Genomic DNA, 16212 nt, shown 5'->3' on the forward strand with positions numbered 1-16212 from the left:
GTAGCTCAATCACTTACCAATGTGATTTTGCTGCCTCCCTGCCTTGCTCTGATCTTAAGCTGCTCTCTTGAGCTGCTGTGAAGGGAACCCACAGGTAGGGAGAAACAGTCCTGATTCAAATGCAGATTGGAGCACGGAGATGTCAGGATGCTGCAATATTAGGAGCAGTCTAGGGTGGGGGGGGGGGGGGGGGGGGGGGAAAAGAGGCATGTCCTACCCACCAGGGCTGCACGCTGACAGAGAAATGCATGAGTGCAGGGACCGTGTACTGCCCTGGGCTCAGAGAAGGCCCAAGCTTTTCTGGGAGGGACAGGTGGTTGGGCTAGGCTGCATGCCAAATGGCCTGCAGTGTGAAAGTTTGTGGGGGGGGGGGGGGGGCGGGGGGAGAGAAGCGCTCAGAGAACCAGGGAATTGAGAGGGAAAGGGATGGGTCCAAGGGGGTGAGTGAAAGGGAAGAGAGCCGAGAGGAAGAGCTTCCCCACGGCCCCGAGCAGTCTTCCCTCAGTGGGCTTGCCCCTCTCCTCCACTGCCCCCAACAATGCTTCAATGCTTTCAGGCCTGTGGCTAATGGGATGCTATCCAGTGATGGAGCACTGGGTTTTTCCTCAGGGCTGGAGTATGAGGAAAGATTATGGGGAGGACTTGGGCTGGGGGTTAAGGGGATGAGGAGGATGGAGGGCAGAGGCCCATTGGAAAAAAGGGAAAAGTGCCTGCAATCAATGCTGTCTTCATGGATGGTATTGCCATCAAGAATGAACTAATCTGGCAAAGGAAACCTCATGGCTCAGCCTAAACATGGGAAAATTTCAAATAATTTCTCTAACATGAGTGCACATGACTTAATTCCATAAACTATCCAGTCCAGACTTCCTGCCGCTCCTTACCTGCAAGCAATTGAAAAAGCTATAAGTGGTGCACCTCCCACTGTTCATTTAGAGGCACAGTGGAGATGATCTCCCATCGCTTGTCAACTTCAAGAGAAAGCAAGGAGGAGATCAACCACGTTAGAAGGTCATTCTGATCTTACAAAAGCCTTTGACTCCAGTAATTAAGGGAAGCTGTGGGCAGCCTTCTCAAATCTGTACATCTTGCATGCCATCACGTCTGTTACATGATGGCATGCAAGTCATGATCTTAATCAATGAGACACACCAGAACCAATCTCAGTGCAGACTGGTGTCCAACAAAGCTACCACATCACCCCGTTTTCTCAGTCTTCCTTGCTGCAATGCTGTACCTCTTTTCTAACAAGTATTCTGCTGGAGTGGAGCTAATTGAGACAAATGAGAAACTATTCAACAACGTTGCTTCTATGCCAGAACCAAGGTCACTCCAAACTCAGCCGTCAAGCTGTGGAACGCAGAAAGCACTGGTGTATGTGCAAGTTTGGAGGCCGAGCTCCAAGTTTTTGTCACCTTGTTCACTGAAGCATTTGAGAAGAAAGGCTTTAAGGTACTGAGAACTTCCAGTCCATGCACTGGAGCATATAGAAGCCTAGTGTACATGGCCAGAACTAGCATACCACCTCCAAAATTACCTACACCCTCACACTACCAAGCACCTCTTGCCCCACCTGTGGCAGGGACTGTAGGGCCCACAGTTGCTTTGTAAGCCATTTCAGAACTGGATCCGAAATGAACATAGCCAGAAGAACCAGGGGAATAAGTTTAAAATGTAACTTTACATTTTCCCACAGGCAGGGAGAAGCTGTTTGTCTGGGCCTCAGCCCATTTTCCCCATGACAACTCTTGCTGCCATGATTTTATTCCCACCTGTTTGCCTTGGGAACCTGGCCAGGTTTTGGGCAAGGCTCTGGGACAATGTACATAACAAGGTCCAGGTCGTGCCACCATGTCTCAGGGCTCCATGATTCAGGGTTAAAACAGGGCCAACTTTCAAACAGAAATAGACCACAAGTTTAAATCTCAAAGTTTTTAGCACCAACAAAGGGTTCCAACCTTTAAATGTTAACTGTTTCTCTTTCCACAGATGCTGCCTGACCTGCGAAGTGTTTCCAGCATTTTTGTATTAATTACAAAAGTTTTTGTTTGCTCCACTAGACCAGTTGACTCAATTCTGTGCAGTTCATGATTATAACATTATTCAAACACCTTAATTTGGTACTGTCAACACTAACCTGTGGTGCTCACCAGGTACTTCGATTTCACCACATACGTGTCTCCTTCGTGAAACTGTCCAATGCTCTGCTTGGGTAATCTACTGTAGTCAAATTCAAGTATGTGGCCACACATCAACTGAGAGATTAGTGATCTCAAACTGCCTTCCATCTTCGCCCTCTACAATTCCATAACCACGCCCAATATTTAGCCCATCCAGTGCTGTTCCAACTGGGGTGGTGACAGAGGAATCATCAAGGTGACATCATATGGTTTAAGGTCAATACCATGCTCCTGCTGCCATGAGGAAAATGTGAAAGTAGATGCCAATTTCATTTCAGTAAGCACTGTTTGAGCTTTAAAATTATTTTAGAGGAGAAAAGAAGACTAATTTATTGCAAGGTTATTGAAAAAGTGGAATTCATTCCTTTCCTTTTGAGAAAGTACGTTTCCAAAGCAGTTTACATGAAGATTTTATTTTCAATTGTCACTGAATTTAAATGAAAAGATGATTAGTGTCATTTCTGCTGGTTAACTTAAATTACTGCTCCATTAATTTTATACAAGAATAATTTTGAACCATAAATAGACAGTATTTGATAATCATGAGCTTTGAACTTAACTTTTTTTCGACACAAATAATGGATTACTTTCAAATTGACAGCTTTGGGAAGAATTAGTGATGGATTAATAGAGCTGGATGGGAAAATAATTACACCACACCTTAGCTGACAGCATTTATAGCTAAGCCTTCAAATACAAAAAAAAATCACAGAAGCGTCATGAAGGAAATAAAGAGCCTTTTACAGGTTTAACATCTTTCTACTGGAACTGACTGAATGCATGGAATGCTAATTTTCATCAGCTCGGTGGTGATGCAAGTAATTAAAGGAGTAACATTTTAATAGATCTACATTAGTAAACTAGCTAAACTCCTGTACGTACATAGTACAGCCATAGAGTCATACAGCACAGAAACAGGCCCCTTTGGCCCATCTAAGCTAGTCCAATTTGCCTGCATTTGGCCCATATCCTCTAAAACCTTTCCTATCCATGTATAATGTCTTTCAAATGTCATTATTGTACCTCCCTCAATCACATCCTTTGGCATCTTGTTCCATATACTGACCACCCTCTGTGTGAAGTTGCCCCTCAGATCCCTTTTAAACCTTTCCCCTCTCACCTTAAACCTATGCCTTCTGGTTTTTGATTCCCTTTCTCTGGGAAAAAGACTGTGTGCATTCACCCTATCTATGCCCTTCATAATTTCATACACCTCTATATGGTCACCCCTCAATCTTCTATGCTCCAATGAATGAAGTCCTAGCTTGTCCAACCTCTGCCTATAACATTTACGAGTCCTGGCAACATTCTCGTAAATCTTGCACTCTTTCCATCTTAATGACACCTTTCCTGCAAGAGGGTAACCAAAATTGTACACAATACTCCAGGTGTGGCCTTACCATTGTCTTGTACATTGAAATGCTTTGCATGCGATTCTGGTAACATCATTTTAATCAATATTAAAAGAATGAATCCACTTCTGATGGTTAGGAGTTTACACTGGTTAAATCTTCAAATGATTCAGCTAATAGTTGCAGTAAATAGAAACAAAAATCGAGGATAACTTGCTTCTACTCCATTTCTGTGGGCTTGTATTTTGTTTCATTCTCTCTGGTTCCATCCACAACTGGCAACATCCCATTCCTGGCTTTCCTCACCAAAATCAATCACAATGCTACTTCGTTTTTCTTTCTCAAAACATGAACAGATTCCTTACATCCACCTTGTCAAGCTATATCCATCAGTATACATTCTAGGTTTCCTGTTTTTTAAATCTTTCTGAAACTATATTCACTTCATTTCCTTCATCTGTTAACCAGTAGCAAAAAAATTCTTACTTCAAACCTGAATGCTAATTAAAAAGTTCAAATATACAGGTCTGTCAAAATCCAAATGCTGACTCTTAGTAAGGCACCAAGGGTGACATACATGAATCTGAATTTTGCATCTTCCTGGTAACAGCACAATTACACATAATTTTTTTGGAACAAAGGAGGATTCAACTTTCTCACTCTCACCTTCCTCCGCACAATGGCGTAGCTAGAAGAGCTACTGCTCATAGCTCGAGTGACCTGGGTTCAATCCTGACCTCCGGTGCTGTTGGTGTGGAGTTTGCATATTCTCCCTGTGACCACGTGGTCACATCCCAAAGACGTGTAGTTTGATAGATTAATTGGACACTGTAAATTGGCATTAGTATGCAGGTGAGTGGTAAAATATGGGGAGGAAGATGGGAATATGGAGAGAATGAAATGCAATTAGTGTAAAATTTGGGTAAATGGATGATGGTTGGCATATACTTGGTGGGACCTATGTAACTCTACCCCAGTTCTCACTTCAATGATGATTATTTGTTAAATTTCCTGAATGTTGAGGGAGGAGGCACCATCATAAACCAGCTGGGTCAAAAGACCCATTCTGTGTTGCAGACTCGAGGTAACACACGCAAAACCTTACATCCCTATCAAGACTAACAATGAAAAACACTGGTTGGGCAAGGCTGGCGTGAGCTAAAGAACAAATGCAAATAAATGGAGATGAGATAAGAATCTAACTCAGAGTGTACAAGAGGAATGGATTGCGTATTTGCGTCAATTGATAGGGTGCCGAGAAACTATTACTGCAGATATTGGAAGCCTGAACTAGCACCTCATCATAGCATTCAAGTGAAAAGCTTTATGGAAAAGAAACAGCTCGTGAGGCTGTAGAATTTCTGTAAACTGTCAAAACTTTATGACTCCAATGTATTCAATGTCATCAGTCTGTTATGTTTTACACATGACTACAGTTGCTCAATCCTTCCATAAGGATTAACTTTACTGCTTCATTAATAAGGTAATGAAAGAATTTCACCTTCTGTTCTTCTTCAGCTGCAGATTTGCTGAGGGCTTCTTTAAATCAAGCCAGTCCAGAAACTTTTCCTTAAACAAAATAGTTTCATTGTGCTCTGTCAGCCTGCCAAAAATGGCCCAATCAGGACGACCTTGACCTTTCCTACGTGGAAGAAAAAATTAAGACATTGATTAGGATTAACACTAACATTGTGCTCATGGGTCAAATGGCCTCTGCTTTGAGGTAGTATCCTATCATGATACTACAAATTCCATAATTTTTATATCTTCTGACTACAAGTATGGGACTGGAGCACTGGGAAACAGCAGATGTAAATTTGTTATTTAAAAGGAGAGAATGTTTTTAGATCAAGTAGCCACAGACCAATTAATCTAACGCATTGGAGAGCAAATTATTGCAAGTTAAAAATTTATACTGTCCTCAAAATTTAAGTGGAAAGGTACCGATAAATCAGCAAGAATTTGTTAAGCAAATATTGAGTGAATTTTTCTTAAGGATATAACAAGGAGATCAATGAGGATAATGCATTTGATAAACCAACATAGATTTTAATAAGATACTGTCAAGGTCCTACAAGGCACACTAACCTGAAAGCTAAAGCACATAGGACCAAAGGGAAAGTGCAAGTTGGATACAAAATTGGCTTGTGGCAGAGAACGAAAGGTAACAGTCCACAGCTGTTTAGTAATTTGTTTGCACAGGAAGGAGCAACAAACACAAAATGCTGGAGGAACTCAGCATGTCAGGCAGCATCTATGGAGAGAAATAAACAGTCAACGTTTCATCGGGACCAGTTGAGTTGCTGAGTTCCTCCAGCATTCTGTGCGTGTTGCTCCAGATTCCAGCATCTGTAGAATCTCATGTCTCTGTCTTGCACAGGTAGGACTCAGTAGTAGGTTCATAAATTTTTTATGGCATATGTGAATAATTTAGATGAATGTAAGAGGAATGATTAAAAGTTTGGGAGGTGATACAAAATTTGTTCATAATGAGGAAGAAAATTTAATTTGCAGGAAGAAATGGTATGATTAATTAGTTAAGTATGAATTAAGGAATTTAGGGTGGGTAAACAAGGCAAAGGAATACTCAGAAAACAGCAGGATATTTGGAAGCGCAGATCAACAGCAGGACCTTGAAGAGCATGGCTGCTGATCCTTGAAAACTGAAGACAGATAAGGTGATAAGTGTGAATAAGGGAGGTTTTATTGGCTGATGCACAGAACAGAAGAGGTGGTCATCCTGGAACTGTACAAAACACTGGTTAGTCCACTGCTAATATACTGTATGAGTTAAGGATTTTGCAATACAGGGAGGGTGTTAAAGCACTGGAGCACTTTCTAGGAAGGAAGTTACAAGGATGACAAGATCTTCTCTACACAAGGAAAGAGAGGCTAGGCCTGGATTGTTCCTCAGAGGCAGCTTAGGGGAGATTTGATTAAGGTATATAAGTGAATGAGGGGCCTAGATACAGTGGAGAGGAAAGACCCAGTTCCTTCAGCAGAGAGATTAATAACAAGGGGCACAGATTTAAAGTGACAGGGAGAAAGACTAAAGGCCGAGGAAAGATATTTGCATCAGCAGGTGGTGGAGTCTGAAACTAACTATCTGAAAAGGTGGTAGCACAAACCTTCATCACGTTTGAAAGTACTTTAGGTTGGATATGGTCTTGCTTTGAACTAAAATCTGAAATTGGGATAGGCCTGACTCTGCATTCAGTAAAGGCAGATTTAACTCACACCTCTTAAACTGAAGGCCACATTTAAAATAGCTCTTGTAGAAATCTGTACTCCAACAGTTACTGTGAAAAGGTGCTGTAAGATTTATTATTTTGTCATTAAAGTAAATAATATTCCATGCTTTAATTACAGTTCATGTCAGGTAGCTGGAAACTTGGAAATCAAAAGTTGGCACGGTCTTTGAAATATATTTAGCTTTAGCTTCTCCAAATTTCATATTTCTCCATTAAATGTTAGCTGGGAGGTGCAATGCCTTTTATTAGTTACTACATTGAAGTATATTAAATTATACAGAAAGCATAAAGTAGCAGAAAATTACTGTGATTTAGGAGCTAATAAACATCAGCGGTTAGATCCACCAGCTTTTCAGAATGTGGAGACACACTAATCCATACTTAAGCAACCAGCCACTAGCTCATTCTCCCTATAAATTTTGTTATGTCCATATTTAAGATTAGAGCAAGCCAGTCTCTGAAAGGAAGATAACCATTTCGATGAAGTATCCATGCATTATTTACATCAAGCAGTACAATGCAATTCCACCAGTCCAGCTGACAAGAGAGGTATTGGTGATGGCCTCGTCGAAGAGGCAGGGAAAAAAAGGAAATGCACAATGGTTAAGGTTGATGCTAAAATAGTTAACTTTGATGGACTGCTTAGCAATTTCCCAGTTCTAAAATTACCACATTCTGTACATTAAGTATGGCTACTACATTGAGTTACATATTTAAAGTGCAGATGAAAATGTACTGTAAACTGCTAATCTAAAAATGGAAGCTACCTTGGTATCAGAGGATTGCATTCGCCTGGATCTAGAGGGTTGATGTCACAGTTTGTGTAATCAAAAGTTCCATTCCACAAATGCTTTGCCAACTGGAATGCTACTTTTCGTTGGGCAAGTGTGACCTCTTTCCCATGCCATACATACACCTCACTGCCAAAATCAAACACCAGCACCTAAGGGAGACAGAAAACCATATAAAAATATACATCCACAGAAACTAATTGGAAAATGGACTACAGCACAATGAATTCAAGTTATATGCATGTAGATCGTCTCCAGGTGAGTTACTGATTTAAGGTCAACAATCATGTACAGTTTGGATCTCCTCCAGTCCCTACTCAAACACCTCACTTTAGCTTGACTGTTGAATTTCACATGAGACACAGTCACTCACAAGCACGCCCATGTGCATCCCGATACAATGTGTCAGTTATTTACATAAGCAACAGAGAAAGCACTACTAGAAGGCAGGGAACTGCTTTTTGGTCTCTGGGTTATGTAAAATCTGACACCTGTTCTGAAAAACAGAAGGATATAAACTGAAAATTCAACCACTTTTTGTGAACCTTTCACACTGCAGCATGTTCAGCCTTCCATAACTATGCTCTGGAATTCTCTCTTTACATGTTCCTGCTACATTCCCTTATCCCACCCATACAAAGGCTTCTGTATAACACCTGGAGACTTGAATGTTGAAAACATTATGCAAATTGAATAAAATCAGAAAAAAGCTGGAAACATTAAACAAGTCAGGCAGTTACAATGATAAGGCCAACAGAGTTAATGTTTCAGGTTGAAGACCATCATCACAACCTCTTTTCAGCATCTATACTTTGATGACTGAAGTGTGTCTTCCAATTCAAGTGTGTCGTATGTGTGTGTGTACACGTGTGTAAAAGTCAGATGGTTTTGGCATTGGGCTAACAACCCAGAGATCAAGGGTTTCACTCCCAGAATGACAGCTTGAAGGACCAGAAAACTGGCATTAAAGCTGCAGGATCCTCATAATCAATATGGCTTGTCAAACTTCTTCAGTGAAGGCAACTGTCACCTGAGCTTCTTGGGAGTTGTTGGAGGCAGACTCATCTACTCTGTATTGCCAATTTTCTGTGATTACAATCTAGGGTGATCAACAAACACTACAATAGGAAAAAATTAGGTCTTTTAAAATGAGTTATGAGTTGAATGTCATCATCTACACCAGGACTTTTCCTCCTCAGCTATGCATTCCAACCTTTCTATTCAAAAAGCAATGATTCCAAGACTACTAAGAGTTCTCAGTTATATAGATATGTAGTGATTTGTCATTGATACATCAGAGCAAACAGGGCAATGAGATCACCTAACTGCGATTGGAACTACGGCCAATTTGCAGCTTAGAGAACGTCCACACGGCCACATGAAACATTGGATAGGAACATATCCTATGTCTTTTCACTTTAGTACATAGAACAGTACAACACAGGAACAGGCTAAGATCAGAGAGTTAAATGCATGGCTCAAAGATTGGTGTGGGAGAAGTGGTTTTGAACTTGTGGGACATTGGCACCAGTATTGGGGAAGGAGGGAGCTGTTCCGATGGGACGGGCTCCACCTGAACCACGCTGGGACCAGGTTCCTGGCGAATCGCGTAACTAGGGCTGTAGATAGGGCTTTAAACTAAATAGTAGGGGGTGGGTTCAACAGATTGAAGAAGTGTGGATAAAGTAAAAGGGAAGGAGAGTGCAGGAGAGGTTACTGAAGTCTCCAGAATAAAGAATAAGATACAAAGTTTAGAAAGGGATAAGAATTTAACTTCAGGCAACATGGAGACAAATTTAAAAAGGACTGAAGGTGTTATATTTGAATACACGCAGTACACAAAATAGGGTAGATGAGTTTATAAGCGCAGTTAGAAGTCAGCAGGTATGATGTTGTGGGCACCACAGAGTCGTGGTTGAAAGAAGATCACAGCTGGGAGTTAAATATCCAAGGATACATATCCTATCGAAAAGACAGGCAGGTGGGCAGGCTCTGTTGGTAAAAATGAAATCAAATCCTAAGAAAGAAGTGACATAGGATCAGAAGATGTAGAATCCTTGTGGGTAGAGTTAAGAAACTGCAAGGGTAAAAAGACCCTTTTCGGAGTTACAGGCCTCCAAATAGTAGCCAGGATGTGGGGTACAAATTACAACAGGAGATAGAAAAGGCAAGTTAAAAGGGCAATGTCACGGTGGTCATGAGGGATTTCAATATGCAGGTAGATTGGGAAAAATCAGGTTGGTACTGGATCCCAAGAGAAGGAATTTGTAGAATGCCTACGAGATGGCTTTTTAAGAACAGCTTGTGGTCGAGCCCACTAGGGAAAAGGCAATTCTGGATTTGGTGTTGTGCAATGAACCAGATTTGATTAGGGAGCTTAAGGTAAAGGAACCCTTAGGAGGCAGTGATCATAATATGATAGAATTCACCCTGCAATTTGAGAGGGAGAAGCTAAAATCAGATGTATTACAGTTGAGTAAAAGGTAACTATAGAGGCATGAGAGAGGAGCTGGCCAAAGTTGATTGGAAGGGGACCCTAGCAGGGATGACGGTAGAGCAGCAATGGCAGGAGTTTCTGGGAGTAATTTGGAATACACAGGATCAGTTCATCCCAAAGAAGCAGCATTCTAAAGGGAGGATGAGGCAACCATGGCTGACAAGGGAAGTCAAAGACAGCATAAAAGCAAAAGAGAGGGCATACAATATTGCAAAAAATTAGCAGGAAGCTAGAGGATCGAGAAGCTTTTAAAAACCGACAGAAGCCAACTAACAAAGCAATAAGGGGAGAAAAGATGAAATATGAAGGTAAGCTAGCCAATAATATAAAAGAGGACACCAAAAGTTTTTTCCAGATATTTAAAGAGTAAAAGAGAGGCAAGAGTGGACATCAGACCACTGGAAAATGATGCTGGAGAGGTAGTAATGGAGAACAAAGAAATGGCAGACAAATTGAACAAGAATTTTGCATCAGTCTTCACTGTGGAGAACACCAGCAACATGCGAGAAATTTGACAGAGTCGGGGGGCAGAAGTGAGTTTAGTCACTATTACTAAGGAGAAGGTGCTTGGGAAGCTGAAAGGTCTGAAGGTGGATAAGTCACCTGGACCAGATGGACTACACCCTAGGATTCTGGAAGAAGTAGCTGAAGAGATCGTGAAGGCATTAGTAGTGACCTTTCGATCATGACTAGTGTCAGGAATGGTTCAGGAGGACTGGAAAATCACAAATGTCACTCCATTCTTTAAGAAGGGAGGGAGGGAGGGAGGGAAAAGACTGGAAACTATAGGCCAGTTAGCTTGACTTCAGTGGCTGGTAAGATGTTAGAGTTCATTATTAAGGATGAGGTTTCAGGGTACTTGGAAGCACATGATAAAATAGGCCAAAGTCAGCATGGTTTCCTTTAGTGGAAATCTTGCCTGACAAATCTGTTGGAATTCTCTCAGGAAGTAATAGGCAGGATAGACAAAGGAGAGTCAGTGGATTTGGTTAATTGGATTTTCTGTAGGCGTGTGACAATGTGCCGCACATAAGGCTGCTAACCAAGATAGCAGCCCATGGTATTTCAGGAAAGGTACCAGCATGGATGGAAGATTGGCTGACTGGCAGAAGACGAAGAGTGGAAATAAAGGGGGCCTTTTCTGGTTGGCTGCTGATGACTAGTGGTGTTCCGCAGGGGTTGGTGTTGGGTCCGCTACTTTTCATATTATATGTTAATGATCTGGATGACAGAATTGATGGCTTTGTGGCCAAGTTAGTGGATGATACAAAGATAGGTGGATGGGCAGATAGTGTTGAGGAAGCAGGGGGTCTGCAGAAGGACTTGGACAGGTTAAGAGAATGGGCAAAGAAGTGGCAGATGGAATTCAGCAAAGGGAAGTGTACAGTCATGCACTTTGGTAGAAGGAATATAGGCATAGACTATTTTCTAAATGGGGGGCAAATTCAGAAATCAGAGGTGTAAAGGGACTTGGGAGTCCTAATGCCGGATTCCCTAAAGGTTAACTTGCAGATTGAGTTGGTAGTAAGGAAGGCAAATGCAATGTTAGCATTCATTTTGAGAGGACTAGAATATAAAAAGCAAGGATGTAATACTGAGGCTTTATAAGGCGTTGGTCAGACCATATTTGGAACATTGAGAGCAGTTTTGAGCCCATATCTAAGGAAGGATGTGCTGGCATTGGAGAGGGTCCAGAGGAGATTTACAAGAATGGTTCTGGGAACAAAAAGGTTAATGCACAAGGAGCATTTGATGGTCCTGGCGGGCCTGTACTCACCCGAGTTTAGAAGGATGAAGGGGAATCTCATTGATACCTACTGAATATTTAAAGGCCTGGATAGAGTGGATGTGGAGAGGATGTTTCCAGTAGTGGGAGAGTCTAGGACCAGAGGGCACAGCCTCAGAATAGAAGGATATTCCTTTAAAACAGAGGTGAGGAGGAATTTCTTAGCCAGTGGGTGGTGAATCTGTGTAATTCATTGCCACAGACGGCTGTGGAGCCAAGTCATTGTGTATATTTAAAGCAGAGGTTGATAAGTTCTTGATTAGTAAGGGAGTCAAAGGTTACAGGGAGAAGGCAGGAGAATGGGATTGAGGGGGAAAAATAAATCAGCTATAATCGAATGGCGGAGCAGACTCGATGGGCCGAATGGCCTAATTCTGCTTCTGTGGTCTTATGGTGTAGGCCCTTCAGTCCAGAACGTCTGTACTTTCTTTTGCTTGGCACAACTACAGTGCTTCAGTTAGCTGAATAAGACCAGCACAGTCATAGGCCACATAAACCAGGAATTAAATGACTTACTGGAGAATGTTTTTCATCTGCTTTATTTGATAAATACTTACATCTTTTGAATTAAGCAAAGAACAACGTGGTATCTTTCCCCAGAAGTCATCGTCAGGGACAAGTTTATCATCTACTAGACGATAAATGCAATTGGTTTCGACTATTGCACTTTCATACAGCTCATCTTCATCAGGATTTCCTGCTCCTGTGAAAGAAACAAAAGTTTCTTCAGATATACTCCCACTTTGCAAACCTTGGACATATATTCGGGTTTTCCATTAACTAATGGCAAGTAGACACCCTTTACAATGCAGAAATAGGGGAAGGGCATAGAGAGGAATAGATCCATCAGTCCAGACAGATTGAGCAATTTAATTATAAAAATTGCTCAGAGCAGTGCTTTAGACCCAAGCAAACTTAGCTGCTTTACCAATGATGTTTACTCTGTCAGAGTGGGCACGTCCACTCATGTTTGCAGTGTTCAGTAACCCACATTTACTCATACTTCTGTGTCATAGAGTCAGAGTTGTACAGCACAGAAACGGACCCTTTGGCTCAGCATGTTCACGCCAACCTTCTTGCCCATCTACGCTAATCTCATTTGCCTGCATTAGGACTGTATCCTTCGATTCCTTGCCTATTTAAGTGCCTGTATAAATCACTCTTAAACATCATGACTGTATCTGTCTCCTTCACCTCCTCCAGCACCAAGTTCCAGATATCAACCACGTGTGGGGGAAAAAAAAAATCCCTCAAATCCACTTTAAACGTCCTTCCTCTCACTTTAAATCTGTGCTCCCTTGTTTTTATCTGCCTACAACGGAAATAGATTTTGATCTATTTGTCAGATCACCTCTCCACCCCCTTCGTTCCAAGGTAAACAAACCCAGCCTATTCAATCTCTTCCCATAACTAAAGTCATTCTGCATTCTATTATTGCTTTTCCCTATGTACTATCTTGATGTAGTTATGTTTGGAATGATCTGTCTGGATGGCATGCAGAACAAAGTTTTTCACTGTATCTCAGTATGTGTGACAATAATAAACCAATTACCAATCCAGGCAACCTCCTAGTGAATCTCCTCTGTACTCTCTCCAGCGCAATCACATCCTTCCTATTGTGTGGTGACCAGAACTGCACATAGTATTCCAAGTGCAGTCTAACTAGCATTTTGTAAAGTTGCAACATAACATCCCAATTCTTATATTCTACATCTGGATCTATGAAGGCAAACATGCCAATCTGCCTTCTTCACCACCCAATCCACCTGTGTTACTACTTTTGGAGAACAATGGTCCCTCAACGTTCCTTAGCACCCTACCATTTACTGTAGATGTCTTGCCCTTATTTGACTTCCCAAAATGCATCACCTCACATTTATCAGGATTGAATTCCATCTGTCAACCCTCTACCCAACTTTCCAAATGATCTGTATCCTGTGGTAACCTTTAGACAAACTTCCTTGCTATCCAGAACACTAACTTTCATGACATCCACAGACTTACTCACAAGCATCCTCATATTTGTCATTAACATACATCACAAACACCATTCATCCCAGAGTTGATGCAGAGCATTCCCATCACTCTCATTTACCTATAACCTACTCCCTCTCACTTGCTCATCATTCCCCCCCACCTCCCCAATTTGCTGCCACACACCTACACGAGGAGCAATTTACAGTGGCCAATTAACCCACCAGCAGAAAACCGGAAACCCCATATGAAACCCACATAGTTGTAGAGAGAGTGTGCAAATTCTATACAGACAGCACCTGAGATCAGAATTGAACACAGCTGACTGGATCTATGAGGTAGCTCCATTTTCCAGGTTTCACAATTCCTCTGCAGCTTTTCATGTGCATATCAAGCATCTCTTGGACACCTTTCAGCACTGGACAGGTAAGTGGCAAATAACATATGCCACACAATGACCACTGCTAAGAAAATCTACGCAACTTTCCTTGATATCCAACAGAATATTTTGGCTACAGGAGTTGGTCTGCAGCTGGATGTTCTATGAGTGACTCAGGTCCTAACTCTCTAAATCCTTTCCACTATCTACACAATACAAGTCAATAATATTAAACATTAAACATCATCACAACATGACGCCTGTTATGTGCACCATTTAAAAGTCCACTGCAGCAACTTGTCAAGGATTCCGTGACAGCACTTCCCAAACACATTACTTCTATCACCCAGGAGGAGGGCGGCATCTGTGAGACCACCACCTGCAAGGACTACACCACCTCAACAGATCAAGGTCCATCACTTTGTTGGATCAAAATCTAATAGCAAAGTGGGAACAATTTGACTCCAAAGGCTGCCAAAATTCAAGCCAGCACTCATCATCACTTTTAGAAAGGCAGTTGCGAATGGGGTATGAATTAGAAAGAATTGACTTAATTTATTTAGAAATAACTCGTACTTTATATAACCTAATGATAACAAGGTATATACAATTTTCAAAGATTTGCTACATATTTATAAATTCTCAGCTGGGTGTACTGAATTAACTTTTTAATCCCTAAACCATTTGATGTTTAATCTCCATGGATTATAACCCATCCTCATTTTATCCAAAAATGTTGGCTTTGCTCATTTATAAATCAGCACAATTTCCAATATTTAAACGTATATTTTCCATACTTTTGATGCAATAGATTTGAGTCACCCTCTCCTTACTCTCATTACTAAGAGTACAAATTTGTACAAAATGTGCAGCAAAGCCCACATACTGAAAAGTCTGCAGTGTGCACCGTCACTCTGAAAGCACCTCCCAAACTTTTGACTTCTGTCACCAAAGGGCATGGGCAGGAGGCACGTGCTGACCCTACAAATTCCACTCCAAGTGTGTTTGGAAATATATTACTGTTCCTTCATTGTTATGGAGTCTAAATCTTGCAGCTCTCAAGCCAACAGTACTGTGAAAATACCTTGATAACACTGCAGCTGTTGAAGCAAGCAGCTCACCACTGCCTTCTCAAGGGCAATTAGGGATAGGCAATTGAAGATTTGCCACTGACCAAATGGAATCCTCAATAAAACAAAAGGGATCAATCATTATTGGGTAGCACGGTGGTGCACTAGTAGAGCTGCTGTCTCACAGTGCCAGACCCAGGTTTGATCCTGACCTTGGTGCTGTCTGTGTGGAGTTTGCACCTTCTCCCTGAAACCATGTGGGTCTCCTCCAGGTGCTCCAGTTTCCTCCCATATCCCAGGTTTGTAGGTTAATTGGCTGCTATAAATTGCCCCTAGATATATAGGTGAGTGGTAGAATCTTGGGGGAGTTGATGAGAATGTGGGGGGAATAAAAGTGTAAATGGGTTACAATGCTCAGCATAGGCTTGGCAGGCTGAAGGGCCTGTTTCTGTGCGCTCTCTCTCTCTATGACTATTACAGAAGCCAGGGCTATGACACTCAGTGCTTACAGAGCCACTTCTAGAAGGGAACCAAAGTTGGTGTGTTAAGTCCACTTCTATTAGCTTCACATTTTACTGAATGTTCAACCCAATCAGCATCAATTTTCTCAGAATTACAGTCAACATCCTTTTCATTATATGTTCATGTTAAACATTGAAAAGTTTTTTTTTCCCTTGCCTTGCTGCTGATTTTTCTCTACTCCTTTTATAATGCCATTGGCTTCTTGCCAGCAGATTAGCCAAGTGGTCATTATCATCCAGGAGCCTTGACATTGAATGTTAACATGCCATCTGATTTCAGTAGATGCCAAAGAGAGACTTCCTCAGCAGGACTCAACCAATATGACTAGCAGTTTGATTTCAACACAAGTTTGATAGCCCTAACCAAAGTCAGCTCACACAATTTAGATTTAACAAGTAATTTAAACAATG

The 16212-nt window shown here is 41.6% G+C and overlaps 1 protein-coding gene across 1 annotated transcript in view; it reads right to left on the reverse strand.

Moving 5' to 3' along the window:
- Positions 1-16212, reverse strand: part of svila (supervillin a) — a 219088-nt gene that overhangs the window by 15338 nt on the left and 187538 nt on the right. Inside the window, 7 exon segments of the mRNA XM_052016555.1 lie at positions 2138-2243; positions 2245-2360; positions 2363-2411; positions 2934-2952; positions 5034-5174; positions 7551-7726; positions 12415-12560. Coding sequence (XP_051872515.1) covers positions 2138-2243; positions 2245-2360; positions 2363-2411; positions 2934-2952; positions 5034-5174; positions 7551-7726; positions 12415-12560 — 753 coding nt within the window.

This window comes from Pristis pectinata, chromosome 5, assembly GCF_009764475.1.
Source record: "Pristis pectinata isolate sPriPec2 chromosome 5, sPriPec2.1.pri, whole genome shotgun sequence".
In the NCBI taxonomy this organism is placed as follows: Eukaryota; Metazoa; Chordata; class Chondrichthyes; order Rhinopristiformes; family Pristidae; genus Pristis; species Pristis pectinata.